The 17,717-nt window shown below is 38.6% G+C and overlaps 2 protein-coding genes across 5 annotated transcripts; one reads left to right on the forward strand and one right to left on the reverse strand.

Moving 5' to 3' along the window:
- The first annotated feature begins 73 nt into the window (after positions 1–73).
- Positions 74–6,422, forward strand: LOC131798848 (nucleolar protein 9). The gene is made up of 7 exons (XM_059116508.2): positions 74–750; positions 1,556–1,874; positions 2,170–2,368; positions 2,863–3,138; positions 3,725–3,961; positions 4,793–5,179; positions 5,490–6,422. Exons 1-7 carry the CDS (start codon positions 126–128, stop codon positions 5,700–5,702), a joined length of 2,256 nt encoding a protein of 751 aa, XP_058972491.2. The 5' UTR covers positions 74–125; the 3' UTR covers positions 5,703–6,422.
- Positions 6,423–7,929: 1,507 nt separating this feature from the next.
- On the reverse strand, positions 7,930–17,454 carry LOC131798855 (uncharacterized). 4 transcript variants are annotated; one of them, XM_059116527.2, is made up of 9 exons: positions 17,383–17,454; positions 15,347–15,389; positions 14,049–14,545; positions 13,304–13,333; positions 12,967–13,218; positions 10,038–10,208; positions 9,603–9,650; positions 8,995–9,090; positions 7,930–8,907 (listed from the first exon to the last, which is right to left on the reverse strand). In XM_059116527.2, the coding sequence occupies exons 3-9, from the start codon at positions 14,401–14,403 to the stop codon at positions 8,063–8,065; spliced, it is 1,797 nt and encodes a 598-aa protein (XP_058972510.2). In that variant the 5' UTR covers positions 14,404–14,545; positions 15,347–15,389; positions 17,383–17,454; the 3' UTR covers positions 7,930–8,062. The 4 variants fall into 4 exon arrangements, 3 of the variants coding, with proteins under 3 accessions (XP_058972510.2, XP_058972503.2, XP_066019384.1); XM_059116520.2 differs by lacking the exon at positions 17,383–17,454 and adding an exon at positions 16,585–16,708 and having other exon boundaries at positions 7,930–8,904; XM_066163287.1 differs by lacking the exon at positions 17,383–17,454 and adding an exon at positions 16,585–16,708.
- Between the last annotated feature and the right edge of the window lie 263 nt (positions 17,455–17,717).

The raw sequence follows: 17,717 nt of genomic DNA on the forward strand, positions 1-17,717 counted from the left end.
TATCCGTTTGGTAGACTGGGCGAGAATAAGTGAAAAGGCCAGGCTGCTGAGTCTCCATAAGGTTTCAATATGGCGGACGGGTTGTGTTGAATTTGAAATCAGGCTTTAACGAGAAAATAGACGCGATGAAAAAGAAAAACAGCAAGAAGCAGGTCAAAGTAACATCCACTCTCGACGAGCAAACTTCCAGTTATTTCAAAAGGGTAGAAGATATGATAAATGAAGACGATTTTGATGATGATGAGAGTCGAAAGCTATTTATAGAAAACGTGTTTACACAAGTTGAAAACAACGAGGTTAAACTTTCCTGTGATATGATAGTCAGCAGAACTATGGAGAAGCTAATCGTTTATTTGAACGATATCCAAATTCGCCGCGTAATACAAAACATTGAGGATCATTTCTGCCAAATCGCCATGGACAAATTCGGTAGCCATGTGCTCCAATCGCTCATTTGTGCTATTCCAAAAGCAATAAGGTCGGAGCGCAGTAAAAACAGAGAAGTTGAAAATAATATCGACGATTTGAAAAGTGCGGAGGAACTTTTCCTGAGTCTCTGTGATTGTTTTCGAGAGAATATAGGTGAACTTGTCAGCCATACTTACGGAAGCCATGTTCTCAGAACTGCCTTTGAGGTGCTGGGTGGTGTGAAAGTTGCGGATAATGTGGTACGTAGTCGAGCCTCACGGCGAAGTAGAGAAAAAAGTTATCAATCGGAGGAGAAAAGACAGTCAATCAAGCAGAGTCAAGGTATTAAACATTTTAATTAAGTGTACAGCTATCAGGGGTTTCAAAACAAGCTAGTAACAGCCAGAATTCTGCCGGCTACTTGATAACGTGTCGCTGGTTACTCTGGTCAAAATAATTACCTTTTGGCTCTTAATGAACTTTTCACAGTCATCCATTTTTGCAGAGCCTGATACTTCAAAACATTTTGAAACCCCTGAACTATGTTAGCTGATTCTTTCTAGAGGCTCATGAAAAGAATTGACTCACAATGAGTAGAATAACAGGGTAAATAGATAACAGGTGATATTAAAGTTTTTTCAGGGCGTATAACATAAATGACTAATCAAATAGGCTGTTTTTCAGCTGAAAAGAAGTGTATAAAGAGCAAAAGTTTATCATGCTATGGGTTTATTGAGTGTAACCAGTAATATCAAATGAATGTAAGTGCCACTGTCACAAGTGAAACTGCAAGAAAATGGAGTGAACTTGTATTCTTCAAAATTACTAGTGCTCTTAGTTTTACCTGCAACTGGCTGGTGTCTTTTATATCAATTATAGAGAAACGGAGGGTAGAAGAAACCAGGTGCTTTCAAGGCCAAGATTCAGAATTACATATCACTCTATCATGAAACAATTGTAAAAGAAACTGCCACTTTTGAAACAAGTTATTATAAAATTGTCAAAATTATTTTTCAATTTAAAGTTTATTTGTATTATTGTGAATGAGGTATTTAGTGTGAGAAAAAGTAGAAACAGTGCATGTGGTGTATCATGATTGTTTCTGTTACCTGGTTAATCTCTCTTATACTTTCCTTTTATCATACAGTGGGAAATGCCTTTGGAACAGAGGCCATCACACATATGGAGACAGTTGCAGTTCCAGGTAGCTTTCTACCTGTTCTTGAACAACTCACCAACATAATAATTAAAATGGAACTCCAAAAATTGGCTCTTCACCCAGTAAGTAATCCCCTCTTGCAGACATTACTACTGGTTCTACACAGGAAAGATCAGTCATTGTGTATGAAGTTATGCAAGGCGGTTATGTCTCAAATTGACATGTACAACAGTAAGAAAGGAAGGATCAAAGGACCCAGAGAACCTAAGGAAAGTGACAGTGAGCAGGCCCAAAAAGAGCAAGAAAGGTAATGGTCACATCTGCATAAAGAACAACAGCAAAAAAAGTCACATATATTGGTTTGATGAAATTAACTGCAAATTTGAGATGGCAAGCAAGGGCAGTGACTGTGTCATGTTACTATTGTGTTTCGTCGCACATGATTACATCACATTCTAAAGTTCTTGTACCAACAGGTGCTCATGGGATGTGAATAAATTTGATCATCATGGCTGTTTTTAGTTTTAAGATATGGCATCATGTACATACTGTTGTATATGGGTTGTATGATTTCATGTACTGTTTGTTTCTTTCATTTTCAGAAGCTACAGGGTACCTGTTCTGCTTTCAAATGAGATCAGCAGTCACTTGGTTGAAAAGATTTTACATGTTGTTACACCTGAGCTTTGGCAAGAGATTTATGATTCTTACTTCAATACTCACTTGGTTCAGTTGTCCTGCCATCCTATTGCTAATTTTATTGTACAACATCTGATGGCAAGCACAACAGATAAAGCTCAGGTTAGATTTGTTTTCTGTTATTTACTGTTTACTTATTTTTGGTAATTGTTGTGATAATTTCATGTAGTGAAACCTTTAAAAAGGAGGCACTTTCATTACTCTATCCAGTGTTGGCTTAACCCTTTATATCAGTATGCAAATTCTCCATACTGTTCTCCATACCTTTCCCATGGTTCTTACAAGGAGAATTTGTCTAACAATCAAGAGTTTCTCTAGTTTATGATCACTTCCTTTATTCTCATGACCTTAATGAATGATTCAGCAATGATACTGTTGGGAGATATTAGATGCTTATCACTTGAAAAGGTTAAAGGGTTATTTCAGCGAGGACTCTTCAAATATGGTTCATATTTAATCCAGCACATCATTTTTTTTGTCCTATGATTGACTGCAATCTTTTTAGTTGTGATTGTGAGTAGTGAGATTCAAGAAGAAGTCATTTGTTACAGTCATTTTAAGTCCCTGGATTATAAGTTGACTTTTCTGTGATTTAGGCAAAGCAAATGTTAGCAGAGCTGCTACCATATCTGGAAGATCTTCTTGCTAATGAGCATATGGGTATTGTAGTAAGAATGGCTGAAGTTGCTGTGCGGTTTGTGATCAAGCAAAAAACAATGTTGAAAGCACTGCTGCAAGCATTTCACTGTGAAGAAAAAGAGGAACAATCCAGTGCTGTTCTTTTGTTCTTGTCATTAACAACTTATGACATTTTCTATGGAACAAAGTTAAATGAAAAAGGAGAAAGTGAAGAAGGTGTCAATACTATTTCGGTGAGTAAACTGGGGTTGTTTTGGTTGTAACTGCTTTGTTAGCTCAGGTTGTAGAACATCAAACTGTTTAGTAGAAGGTTGTGGGCTCAAGCCCCAGAGCAAACCAATACTCAGGGTCTTGAAATAGCTGAGGAGTATCTGTGACCTTTTTTGTGACACCTGCAATTGTTTGATGTTATAGTCTTCTTGGATAAAGATGATAAACTGTACACCTCATTTCCTGCAACTTCTTTGTATTAATTAGTTAACAGGGGTAGTTAAAGAACCCAAGCACTCCTCCCAAATAGTAGGGAATGTACCCTACAGAAATTGGGGGCATCTGCAAAGTTTTCCTTCATCTTTTTACCAATTCTTATATTATTGTTAGAATTTATTTATTTATTTATTTTATTATTGTTTTTACTTCTTAGTGTAACAGGGAATTATTTGTCTTGTAGTATTTACTTTTAAATTAGTTGGTGTGTAATTTCATTATGTAATGTCACACCTGTATAGCTAGGTCTATGATATAATAAACTTGCATTGTAATTTTGTGCATGAACAACAATATTATTAGTTTTCCTATCTTCCCTTTTATTTTCCATAGGAAGAATCTCCACCTGAAGCTAAGCTTGAATCCATTAACTTTCATGGAGCATTGTTACTGAAGACATTATTTGATTTTCAAGACCCAAATAAGCTAGTAACAAGTCTGCTTTGTCTTTCCTTGGGGGAATTAATGACTCTTGCCACTGACTCAATGGGTTCTTATGCATTGGAAGCTTTCTTGAAGAGCAGATTTGTGCCATCAGAGAAGAAACATGTTCTAATTGAGAAGTTTAAGGTAATATTTACATTTTTGTTTCATTTCTCTTCATTACACTGTATATATTAAGATACTTTTGTATGTGTTTAATATAGCCAATCGGCAGCTGACATGTAACTCGTCTTTCATGCCACTCTGTCAAGTTGATGAATGAATGGCAAAGACAATCCAACTTCATTTGTCAAAATTTTCTTTTTTCTTGTCAGTAAAGGCCTGTGGTGTTTATATGATTAAAAAATTTAATAATATGTAGCTGCTTGTAGTCTGATAAGAGCAATTTTTGATTGAATGTCTTAAAACCAAAGCCAAAGTAACCACAACAAGAAGGATAATAACTTAAGAGCCAATGAGAACAAAAATAACAACAACAGCAACAACCAAGGTGCAAAAAGGGCGAGAAAACATGAAGAACAATTTGTGATTGGTTTTAGACCCATTTCAGTTTTGCAACGGATTGGTTGGGAGAGTGGCATGAGCTTTCTGAACCAATCACAGGACGAAGTAAAGCAAAACTGATGCAATCCTGGATTACTTTTGATGTTTATTTGAGAATTGCTCGGTTGCATAAAATACCATAGACTAAAGCTGATCAGGTATGCAACCAAGGCTTAGTGTTCCAGAAACATTTTGCATATAATAAACTCCAACAAATTTGAGAGCTGTTAAGCTCCTCAAGTTTCAAACATACATTGGGTGATTCGTTAAATTTTAGACCCAAAGGGGCCGATGTAAATGTATATCATTATTAACCCATTGTCCCCTAAGAGTGATAAGAATAAATAAATTCTGTTGATTAAACCAATGGTACCCAATGAAGAATCGAAGACCAATCTTGTCTCTATCTTTCAGGGGACCTTTGTGAGACTTGCATGTGAAAAACAAGGTAGTCATGTTGTTGAAACTTGTTGGAGACAAGCAGAGGTGAAATATAAGGAAGCCATTACCCAAGAGCTGCTCATTAGTGAACAACAGCTCAATGGTAATTTCTATGGCAGAATTGTGCTCAGAAATTGTGGCGCCCAGCACTTTAAAAGGAAAGACAAAACCTGGCACGAGAAGGAGCAAAAGGCAGTAAGGAAAAGAAAATTTTTGGAAGAGATTCTAGAGGAGAGAGAGCATATTGAGCATACCAAGAAAGCGAAGCTGGTGGAAGACAGCAAGTCCAGAAAGTTCGGCCGAGAAATGGCGGCACTGGGTTTCACAGCAAGAGGGGAAGATGCTGTTGATTCAGAGGAAGTATGTTCTAACAGGACAAAATATTTTTCAACTTCAGAATTATTTCTATTCTAGGAAAAATATAAAGGTGGTAGCCACGGAATCGAGTTCTCCGACTGGGAACTTTTCTCTCATAGGTCGTGTGCTTTTAGGTAAGTGCGCAGCAGTGTCAGTGTTCGAGCAACTGCGCGTCCACCCCTACGCTAAGCCAATATTAACTCTACTTGTTATTAGTTGACTGTTGTTGGGTTAGGGGAGGGGTAGGTTGATCCGTGAGTACTAGCGACGACGATGTGGTGATTTTTTTTTTTTTTTGCCTCGTTTCTCGTAGGAAGATGACGTTGATGACACGAAAGGGTTCGAAAAGAAACCGAAAAAGGGTCTGTGTGCGAGCAAAAAGGTGGAGACCGAGAAAAAGAAAAAGAACCGCCTTTCTGACGACACAGACAAGCCTACTGAGTTTGAATTCATTGATAGTGCTATCAAGGCCACAAAGTCTCTGAAGAAGTCGAAAAAAGAGCAGAAAAAGAAGAAACAAAAGTAGTTCATTATTTTTATGAACAATGTGTAGCCCTCAAATGCTGCTTATTTAACTTTAAGTTCGTCTTGTGATTAAAAAAATGATCCAACCAAAATTAGGATATTTCATTAGTCATCTTACGAAGCTTCAGACATAAAGCCAAGTATTTTATTTGCAATGAAAATGTTATTAGGCTTTTGAGAAATTATGTTTTCAATTGTCCTCTTCCCTTTTTGCGAAACGCCCCTCTACCAAGGCTTGATCTAACCAAAGTACGCATTCTTACAGTCATCTTACAGAGTTTAATCGAGGCAGACATTTTATCTGTAGGGAAAATGTAACAAAGAATATAAGAAATTAGGGTTTCTGTATGGTGTAGCGGATATGTCAACTTTGACCGCTTCAGTAGCTTGGTGAAATTAATTTTTAAGACTTTGTCCACTCTTTCCCCACGTGAAATAATTAGACTGTGCAATTCATTTAATGCCTAGATTTTCCATTTTTTTAAAGGAGAAAGACAAGGCAGCTTCAACTGTGCGAGAATGTTCGATACAAATCTTACATCTACAGGAAAGATTGATGTGCTGCATGTACCAAAGAGGCCGTTTATTTGTATTTTTCTTTACTGTTGTTGCGATGAAAAAGCATCTGTCATCTCAACGTGAAGGCTGTCACTTAATGAAAAGCCCAAATTTTTGTGTGAAAGTTCTGGGGGCGTTTGAAATTACTTAGTGTATGATTACACATGTTCACGTATTTGATTCTTACTCCAGTTGAAAGTTGATCTCCCTGAATATGGCGCAAGACTCTATGTACGTGATTCATTGTTTTCAGACACTTCGGAAAGCTGCATGTATGTCGACGATCGTCTACAGAACACTGCTTAATGTTCTTAGACTTTAGATGTTCTTAGATTTTATATTCGTCAATCTGGCTCCCTGAGTAAACCTATCAAGCTGGCTTTTGTTCACAACAACAAGAAATTGGGTGTATTTTTCAGTAGCAAACTGCTTTTTTCTTATATCATCTTTCAGAACAACAAGAGCCGCTCTGCAACAGGGTTAGGGGACGGGAACTTGTCGATGGACTGTGTACGGTTTTGCCATTTAAATCTGCATTAACCCTTTCACCCCCAAGATCTCATTAGCAATTCTCCTTACTGTCTGTCATAGAATTCTCATGATGTTATATTGGAGAATTTCGTGTTTGATCAACTGATAATTCCTTAATTGATATTTTTCCTTATTCTCATCACTTGTCTGCTTGATGTTGTTTCGAAATTGTAAGGAGAAATTCAGTCTTGGTCACTCATTGGAGTTAAAGGGTGAACACTACCCTCCATAAAGCGCATAATCATGCTCGTAAACATACCTGCAAGAAGTGCAATGGCAAGACCTCGTCTTTGGCGTTCCTGAACACGACTGAAAAGGCTTTTAAGCACAGCTTATAATGCGGACCTATGACGGATTGAGCGATGTAATGTATCGATGCGAGACCCATGCAACGGGCTCTTGCTATATAAAGTGAAACTGTTAAATTGGCCATCATCTTAATGCTTCACTGATGTTTCTCACTCTGATTTAATTTTCAGTCTATGAAATAATCCTCTTGAATAATAACTCCAAGGAATAGAAGAGCAACTGATTATCCTTAACTCGTCAGTTATTCCGCCTATGCCTCGAGTTTTACTTGCTTTAATGAAGCTTATGCTCCCGGGTTTTTTTTCTCTTCAGTTTATGTCATTAAGTCTGATGATGAAGAAATGTAAAATGGTTTCCGTGTTTACATAGCCTGATGTAAACACGCGTGAGGTTGGGAGAACACGAGATTAGCGTAGGAAACCACGACCCGAAGCGGAGTGGTTTCCAGCTTATCGAGTGTAAACACGGAAACCATTTTACATTTCTTTTATAAAATAACTAATGAAAGAGGAACGAAAATCGTGTTTACATACGCTCATGTAAAATGGTTTTATGGCCAATCAGAGCGCGCGTACTATTTGAATTATTTTATAAAAACCGCTTGTTTCATTACGTCTTTTATGTGTAACACGGGATGCAAGAGCGGATCACGGAGTTTATAGATCTATATGAATAAAACACTGATAGAGTCGAGGATGTGAGGAAAAAGTCAATGATTGAGAATTTTTTAATTGAATGTTACGCCCAACAGCTCGGTACTAATAACACTCAAACATTTCAGACTTTTGATCACGCATGCAAGGTGCACTTCTGTTAAGCATTGCAGGTCGCGCTGCCTTCAGTTCTCTCAGACATACCTTTGCTTTCATGTGTTTTTTTTTTGCCACAAATACAAATACGTGTAAAACCGAACTATTCGATTCATTTCTCATTTCCATTTGCAGTTCTCCCTGTCTGCAAACATCAAATGGCCGATTGTTCTTGTTCAGTGTTCTGAGATGGATCACTGGCGCTATAAAACTGAAATAAACCTCTTTTATCTTCCATTTTTAAGGCAGCTTGGGAACGCGGTGACAAATTATCATTTCTTTCCGTTAAAGTTAGATTTTGTTCCTCATTTTCCCCCTCGGATGTATTCCAGTCATTTACAATGCAACCATTCTCGAGGTCAACCTTATAACCATTGTTAGATAAGTCCGTCGAGTCTCTTGTATTTTCACCTTCATCTGTTGAGCAAGTTGGGCTCCTTTCGTCGCCAGAGGGCTCTTCCATAATGACACGGATATTCCTTTCATCATCTTCATCTGAGTCAGTCAAATCTTCTCTCCGACTTTTACACTTGAGGTTGATTTCGCGGATGAGAGAATCATATACAGACATATCTGCTTTCTCGCATGCTAAGCGCGTACCCTCACCTCTATAAATTTCCCGCCTCTTTTTCCTTGTGGTGGACATCAACTTGTCGTACCCAGGCCTTATATAAATCACATCTCGGGTTGTATTATCAGCTAATTCATTTTCATAACGAGGCTGATAAAAGAGGTACTGGAGAGGATTGACTGCTTGCCTCCCCAGGTGGTCGAGATTTCCGTATGGCGATCTTCGTATCTCTTGCTTATTAGCGGCTTTTGATCCTGTTTTTATCCATGGGTGAGGAGGCAAAGCTTTCAGTGGATTGTCATACATACCAGGAATGGGATAGTAATTACTTGTCGCATTTGCTGGAAAAACTTCACTGAAGCGAACTGTTGCATAAGGAGTTATCTCCTCTTCATCTTGGATGTTAGGGTTATTTGGCTTACGACCTGCTGATAAAAAAAAGGTTTTAAATCAAATCAGTATGGAATTGCCAAAAAAACCCTCAGATTGACGAGGAAATATTCAGCTTCACTTACTACGCTTCTTGACCAACGTAACGACCAGAATTATGCTGACCAAGAATAGGACTGATCCAATGGTTGAGAGTATGATGATCCACGTAAAGTTCAGCCCTGAAATGATATGGAAATAGTGAGACATTCAGTAGCATTGATAGTATTGAAAAAAGCAGCCACAACGAGTTTTTCCTAAGGTTCTTTATACCTCTTGCCGCCCCAGAAAGAGAGTGCTATGTTTTTTGAGGTATAAAACAATGTGGTTTGTGGTTATTATTTGTTTATAGATTTGTACGTGGTAACTCGTCCTCGGTCACATGGTCCAGTTGCCCAAGTATCAATTGAATGTCAAAGCAACTTGTGATTCGTTATTGCTTTTGTTTTTTTCAAGTCGCTCTTTCATTGGCCTCATTCTTCACCTCCTCACCCAATCAGAAGAAATCAAACTGTCGAGGCTAACCTGGGTCCCAACGTTCGATCGAGATCCCGACTGAACCACCTTGCTATCACTTGTCAAGAAATAGCATTTGAATTCACGTGAGTCCAGATTGAACCCACAAATATTAACATTAAAAAATATTCTACTCTCATTCTCACGCTTGGAAGTACAGATATTGTAAAGTACTGACCTAATGTCTTTTTATCCACTGGCACTTCCTCGATATTATCGACATTCTCTAAAATGAATTATAATGAACAGGTTACAGTAGTTGAGAAAAATCAATATTCTTGTGTTCATTTATTTAAATGGAAGTGTATTAAGAATGAAATTCAGTCTCCAAGGAAGTGATAAATAGATAACAGGCCTCTGATTGCATATCTATTGATCCATCCCGTTGACCCTTATTTGGGAATTAGATTTTCATGTAACATAAATTCGTTTTATTTCAATCATCCGGTAAAACTTTTTTGCGTGACCCAAAAGCCCGATCAAGCAGGGAAGTACAAACATAATGTACAGGTTCATTGTATTATTTCAACGTTTCAGTATCAGATCAGGGTGGAGTTTATCAATCTTTATATCGTAAAGAGGCAGAAGCAGAGAATTATGGTTTTTTAGTTACCGGAACAATTTTGAAGGCTGCATGGTTGCCGTTCAACGAGTGCACCGAGAGAGGAGCAATTTTTCCCGCCAAGGCGTGGTCTGGTACAAGTGCGCGTGCGTGTGATCCAGCCGTTCCCGCAAGATACTGAACACTTGGTGAGAGGACTCCAGTTGGACAGTGTTGCGTCTTCTGTAGCATTATAAAGAGGGATAGGAAAATGAAGATACACTATTGATAATAATCAAAATAAGTCCTAGGTAAATAATCGATTCTGCTCAAATTCAGAGACAACTCAGCAACTAGTACCCACCTGATAAAAAACTAGGGTAATTTGGCACTATCAACTCAGTTTATAATGTAAATTGGCCACCGTAAAGAGTTTAAAAGCGAACGTTTCGAGCGTTAGCCCTTCGTTAGAGCGAATGGAGGAATTGTGGGTTTTGTGTGCGTTTTTATGCAGAAAATGGAACTACACTAGTACCCTGTTATACTCTCCCACCGACGCAGCACCATAGTTTCTTCAGAAACTATCCCCCTTTATCATTTGATGAAAATTATTTCCGTGGGATAAGAAAACATTCAGAATCAGAAATTAAGAATTTCAGAATCATTAAGAACCAAATGTGCCGAATTTAAGGCGGGGGTAAACCTGAAAAAATGCCCATTTTTCACTCATTTTTCACAGCTAGGACTTAATTCAAAACTTAGGCAAACTATATATCCCTGGAAAGCTTATGACTTGAAGATCATGAAAAAAAATATTTCAGACTCAACATGTCAATTGTAATAGGATACCACTCATTTAATTGAGCCACCTGCTGGGTTCTACCAGGGGTTACTTCAGAAAAGATAACTCCTTCTGGAATTAATGAAAAATAACGTTTTTAGTATCAATTCAAAGAAGACATGTTGCTTATTGTTATAAGCAGAGGGATTTCTAATATGTTGAAAACATTTTAAATGATGATCAATTAAATTTGACATGGAAAATCAGAGGGGTGTTTCACTTCATAACTTTAAGTACATACATCATATGGAAAATTGCTCTGCTTATAACACAAAACTTATCAAAAGGAACAAATGCTGAAAATTTCAGATCAATTGGATAAATTGTTGTCAAGATATCCTTTCTGGAAGACAAAATTATTGCGTAATGAGAAAATGGCCTTTAAACTTACAGATAGCAATCAAACTTAATTTTTTACAATATGTAACCACTATAGTGGCCCAAGTGTCCATATTTTGTCCACAGGAGTATCTAAAAGTAATTTAAAAACATCCTGGTTCATAAGTAACTCCTTCAGCTTCTCGAAGGGCTTCCTCTCGACAAGTCCTCAGAAGTCGCTCCCCTTGACGCCGTCTCTTTTCCTTCTGCATAACCTGCAAATCGGACTTAGCCTATCTTTTACTGTCTTTTGCATGTGTTGCCACTCTTGTACAAACACCACCAGGGATACAAAGCCTCTCCATGATTTTTAGCCTACTAAAAGACTCGGCGGTTAATGTCATATGATTTCCCTAACTGGGTCACACCACTGGATGGTGGAAGTGGACTGGATTCCTCACAGGAACTACACTGAAGGGAAAACTGTAACCCCCACTCTTGCACTTTTATCTTCCTCAAGAGTTAAGGTGCCTAAAGACAAATCAAGTGAAAATTGTTAGATAAATCGGGCAATTTTGTTATAAGCAAAGTAAAGACCTCAAGTCAGAAATACACATTCTGTGATTTTTCCCCATAATTTTTTGTTTACAGTGTATATGCACAATACCTAAAAATCTTTCTCTTACCCAATCCAAGATTTAATAGATAAATCAGTGTATTTAGCAGGGAAAAACTGGAACTATGGGTCGATATGATATGGGAAATAAGTCATAATCGAGAACAGAGAAAGACAGAGATTTAAAAAAATTTCTCACCTTTCTCACACACGTGTGCCTTTGAGACGGCCGTGGATAAATTTTTCTCATTTATTAATCTAAATCCCTCGCTTTCCTCGGTATTGAAGGTATACTCTTCATCAGAGCTGTCTAAAAGAAGCGGCATATTTCATTTTCTTTCTGGAGGAACCAACGGTTTCTTTAGAGTCCGAGTCAGAGAGCTGATTTTCATCCAGCGAAGTGCTCGGAGTTGAGGCGGCGATTTCGTCAACATCGGGAGCTGTTTCTTCAGACTCTTGTTTTGTTTTCGCCTTCCAGAAAAACTTCTCTTTCTTTTCTTCCTGTAGACAGATCTACTTTTCTTTCCGACCATTTTCGATATAACTTTTCCTTTGATTATAACTTTTCCTTTGATTGCTCCGAGTACACCGAGTGTCACATTCGACAAAAACTGCCTCTAAATCTATCCCATAATGGGTTTGACCCTAGAAAACCCTTCAGATAAGACTACATAAAGTATCTCTCGTTAAATCCTGCCCGTTTGGGAGCTTGGTTGCCAGAATAACACATCATAAACAACTGAAAAATCAAAAAATGCTCTTCTCGTTGCCATGGTAACCACACCATTAACCAGAGCGGGAATTTTGAAATCGCTCAAAAAGGCAAAAATAGTGAAAATAAGTAGAAAATTATTTTTCCACAGCGAAGTTGAATACCCAAAGCTGCAAATTCCGAGGAAAACAAAAAACTCAGTTTTTGAGCAAATTTCAGGTTTACCCCCGCCTTAAGTATTGCAGTAATTAGTACTTCTTTAAAATTATAGATAATGTTGATAAAGTTGTAAACGCAAATAAAGGTGGAAATTTCACGAAATGAAAGCCTCACTTTGCTGACTTTAGTATGCCACAACCTAGGACAAACGCAGTTTGTTACATAGCTAGATTAGGTAGTAACAAGGCAACCGGGCTTGCTGTCCCAACATTCTTTGGGCGCGTTAACCCTAGTCCTATGTAGTGTGATACCATTTCAGCAAACAATCTTCTGGAAGCAAACGAAGTAATCTTACCTGGAGCACAAGTTGAGATATTGCAGTATTCCCAACGAACTGTAGAATTAGTGGTGTAGCACCAAGGACCGAGAGGGGCCTGTCCTCCGGGGTTCCGGCATGCATTGCCGGTGTCACTCAGTTCGGGAAAAATTTCTGGTGTTCTGTGGTGCCGATGAGGACACTGGGAAGTCCACGACTGGCACTTGTAACCGGACTGTGTCACAGATACATTTCCACGGTATAATTGACCGTCGCCATAGAAACACCTATCTGTTCAAATAGATTATAAATATGAAGGTCTTGTTACGAAAAAGCTTTCGCTCAACAATAAGCTTTTAGGGAAGTGCTTACTTACCACTGAAGTCTCCTTCCAACGCGTTTTTTTCTAAATTGAGAAATTGACATAAGATCAATTAAAGGGAGTAAACATCTCGCGGAGGGTTCTGGGTATAACCAGAAATCGGTGAATTCACCCAATTTAGATCGGTGATAATTCGTTTTAAAGAATATAATGGGACAATCCGTCACACGTAGCTGATTGCATTTGAGTTTGTACAAGTGGAAGAACTCTAATCTCCAAGAGGAATCATCACATGGCATGAACTGGGTGGCAGAAAGGACGAAATCAGTTTATTTTGAGTCCTTCTTTTACAAATCACCTGAGTGATGTCAGGATAAAAAGCTGATAAAACAGTGGTTTAGCTTCTGTTCTCAAACAGGTGGTTGCAAAGGCTTGTACATATCATTCATTAAAAAACCTTAAACTTGCAGCAGCTTTTCTCGTTTTTTCCTTTTACGTAGACTCTTAAGTTACCGCAAAGAAAACCCGCTCTGATTTGGTAGCACCTCGTGCTCATGATCTACAAACGCCAAGTGTAACAAGCAAAAGACTTTTCCAGTTTTGAGTTCCTTTTTATGCCGTATCGACTCCCGCTTCTTGCCTCAAAGCTTTTTAATTTTACATAATACTTTCTCACACTACAACTTTCAACCTAACTCGTCTACCCAACCTGTTACCTCTCTCACCATATTTTATTGCAAACTGTTTCAATTACAGGTGCAATTTGGTTGACAGATATCATACACGCAGAGCAAAATACCTTCGAGTTCCTCAGGATAATGACACTCTGGAATAGAACCACCGTTTCTCAAAGGGAACTCTGAGCAGTTAAGCAATTCAAAACTCCATCCAAGCCCGAGTGCAGGGGAGTCCTGTAGAGCCTTGTTAATTTCCTTAGCGCGACGATACTCTTCTTTGCAATGCCTCTGTACCATAACATCGCAGGCCTCCCTACAGACTGGAACTGGAAGAATCTTTGATGACGTGTCATCACACTTTGGAAAGTAGTGGTTGCAGTAAACCAGATCCACAGTGCGAAGGCACCTATCAGAGATATCCCCTTTGGAAAGAATGTAAGCCTTTGCCATTCTGAAGTTATACAGACTACTTTCCATCTTCCTTTGATGCGATGATGAGCCATAAACATTGCGATCTTTGACAATACTCGCGCAAACACCACTACTTCCTTTGTAACGATACGGCTTACAGTAGGCTTGTGATTTAGGAATGGGTTGAGCAGAAACACATGAGATATTGCTAAAACAGAAATATTTAAAAAATTAAAAAGCTGTTCTGTCAGTATTGATTAACTGGGGGGAGGGGGTCGCAGGATTTTGGTTGTGGTACGACAAAATTCAACGGATCCCCCCCCCTCCCGTAGGGCTCTACATTATCCCCCCTCGTTGGCAGTTAATTTGCAGTCTCCCCTCCCTTTTTTCTCTGTTGACGACGATTGGTTCCCTTCCCATTTTCCCCGTAGAAAATGCGACTCCCTCAAAATACTTCTCAGTTTTCGGCCTTGACACATGTTGTAAACAAAACCAATATGACGCGTTATTCGTGATATTTCGATACCACCTGGACATGGACAGGCAAGGAGTAAAAGAAGTCTTAGGCGTGAAAAAAAGGCGAAAAAGCGAAGGAATTGCGCCACAAGATTGGAATTAGCCGCCATAATGTCATCCTTCGACGAGTTACTGCGGAAAAAATCCGGTGATAGATATTCCCAGGAGTCTCTGCGTTTCAACCAAAAGGGTTATTTGAGTGTTGTGTCGGGAGACTACAACCGCCTCAACTTGATCCAGAGGCAGTTTAACCCTTTGACCCCTAAAAGTGATTAGCATCTAATTTCTCTTTACAATTTCCCCCTGAATAGAACTTTAAGGTAAGGGGAATAGAGGAAATGATCTCAAACTATAAAAGCTCTTGATATTAAACAAATTTTCCTCTCCATAGCACCTTGCTATGGAGATCAGTATGGAACATATGCATACTGATGTGTGGGTGGAAGTGGTTAAAGGGTTTATCCCAATAGAACACAACCTAAGTCTTACGTACCCTGTTTTATTCACGGTTATGAATTCTTCGTTTCCTTCGTGATCTAAATACATAAAAGAGATACATTCTAGAAGAAATTGTGGGGAGAGGATGTCTTACTGGAGAGATGGGTTGGGGGAAGGGGCCAGAAAGATATATTATTAGAGGTCTCTAATAGGACAAGGCAGTTAGGACGAGGTGCATCGCTCTGCGACTACGCAAGTCACCATCTGAGGTAAAGACGATTTTAGAATCTCCCTGGTGAAGCTCGACAGTAATCAGAAACCTCTCAATGAGTCGCGCTTCAAATCGTGCACATCAGGGATGCGTAATGTAATATTAAGGTATGATATCGACTGTATTACACGTCTACGTGGTAACTTTTATCCATGCGGTCCCGTAATGTTCGTTCGAGCCTGATCCTAGTATCAATGAAGCATTTAGTCCACTGGCGAGATGCTTCGTGAATTTATTCAGCAATGAAATGCCTTAAAGTCTTAACAAATGATGAAAAAAAAGAACTGTTCTAGAATTTTGACCCCAAATTGAAGATGTTTCACCTGATACTTAATGAAAGTAAGTCATTCAAAGCTAGTAGTATCGGTTAATCAAATTAGAAAAGCATATATTCTGGCGAAGTGGGGATTGTGATGTCTGCCAAACATTCGTTTTCAGTACAGTTGTGGCTCTTGATCGACTATAATACCACCTTAAGTAGAAAAGCTGTTTAAAGTCTACTTCTGAATTGAAGCCTTCTTTTTTCCTGCCAGACAGACATTAATGAATGTTTTGATAATCAGTGTCTGTACTTCGCCGATCAGCGTTTTTTCGGTGAAAGTTTGAAAAGAGCAGTAACAGTATTCAGGTTTTGGTACTTTGAAAATTTAGAGAACAAAAATCCAATTTACAGATTATTGAAGGGCGTACAATGTGTAAGAGATTGACAACAAGCAGGCCAACAACAAACACCGGAGGTTGGAAAGGAACACGAATAGATTTGACATGGAGTCGTCTTCATACGAAAAAACGCTTGTAAAATGCATGGAACTAACTGTCGTGGCTCCCTGTTGTTCCAACTGAAAACTCGCCAAGAGATCAAGTGAGCCGATGATCAAAATTTCCTTAGCCAACGGTCCATTGGCCGATAGTCGGAATCAGAAAATTCGAATAAACAAATTTGTACTCCCAAATATTTTTATCAGTGAAATTTGACTTTGAGAAGCTTTAAAGTATGTCGAATAACTCCCTCTAGCCCTTACCTCTGACGACAGAATAGTTGCCTGTTTGTCCTAACGCCACAGTCCATATGGTCATAAAACACAACAGCAGCCTTCTGAATCGGCTATCGGTCATTTTGTTCAACTCCGGCAGAATCCAACAACACTATTAGTTATCAAGCACGAATTTCGGGACCTCTTCGCGTCCACACCCTTCCGTAAAGTTTCGGATTTGCGGTGGAAACCGGAGCTTATAAATTTATCTAATTATGGGAATTTGTAGCGATAAAATAATTTAATTGTTTTAATTGCATTCAAATCTTTTGAAGGCTACTAGGAAAAAGCATAAGCTTGATTTTCACCTCGATTTGGCCATCTCTTTTTCCAGTTATCTAAAATGTGTTTTCTCCATTGATGTTCCTAATATTAAGTTACGTTTTTCGGATGGAAGCTGTGACTGAAAGTAAGCATACTCTATTATTAGCTACTTCTCTTTCATCTTCTTTCGTAACACGCTGACACGCTGAATGATAAATCGCTATGTGATAACAAAACAAAACCAAATTGTCTGAAACCGTTCTACCCCACTCAAAGAAGTGTATTTACGTTAGTCCTCATCTTGAAGTTGAAAATTTTTCCAAAAAGATGTAAAAATATAGATTTCGGACTAACGTCTGGGAAGTATGCATCGAAAGTAAAGTTATGTCCTTATACAACAGAAGCACGTCTTCAAATAGCTGAAAGTTCCGATTCAGCTCTTCGCCTGAGAGGTTTTATAGTACTGCTGCAACTTTCAATTTCTTTTTTGCTCGAACCAAATTAAACTCAGAACTCACTTACCGCTTCAGCGTTCTTCCTAACGAACACATTGCGACGGTAAGTTATCTTTCCTCGCCATATTTTATATATGAGTGGCTTAGCGCGTTATTTTACAAAGGGTGTCACTGTGAAACGTTACGCTCTTAGCGTGATATTCCGGCGTGTGTATTCAAAGCACAAGGATCCGAAGCTCACGTCGCGAGGGAAGACAAAGACGCTTTCGTGAATAAATACATACGTTTCCGAGAATTGTTTTTCCTTCCTCGAGACGTGAATTTTATTCAGAATCTTCATTCGGGATGTCGCAATCCGTCCTTTACAATCTTTGTTCCTCCTTTTATAATTTTGCCTCCTTC

This window comes from Pocillopora verrucosa, chromosome 3 (genome assembly GCF_036669915.1).
Source record: "Pocillopora verrucosa isolate sample1 chromosome 3, ASM3666991v2, whole genome shotgun sequence".
Classification (NCBI taxonomy): domain Eukaryota; kingdom Metazoa; phylum Cnidaria; class Anthozoa; order Scleractinia; family Pocilloporidae; genus Pocillopora; species Pocillopora verrucosa.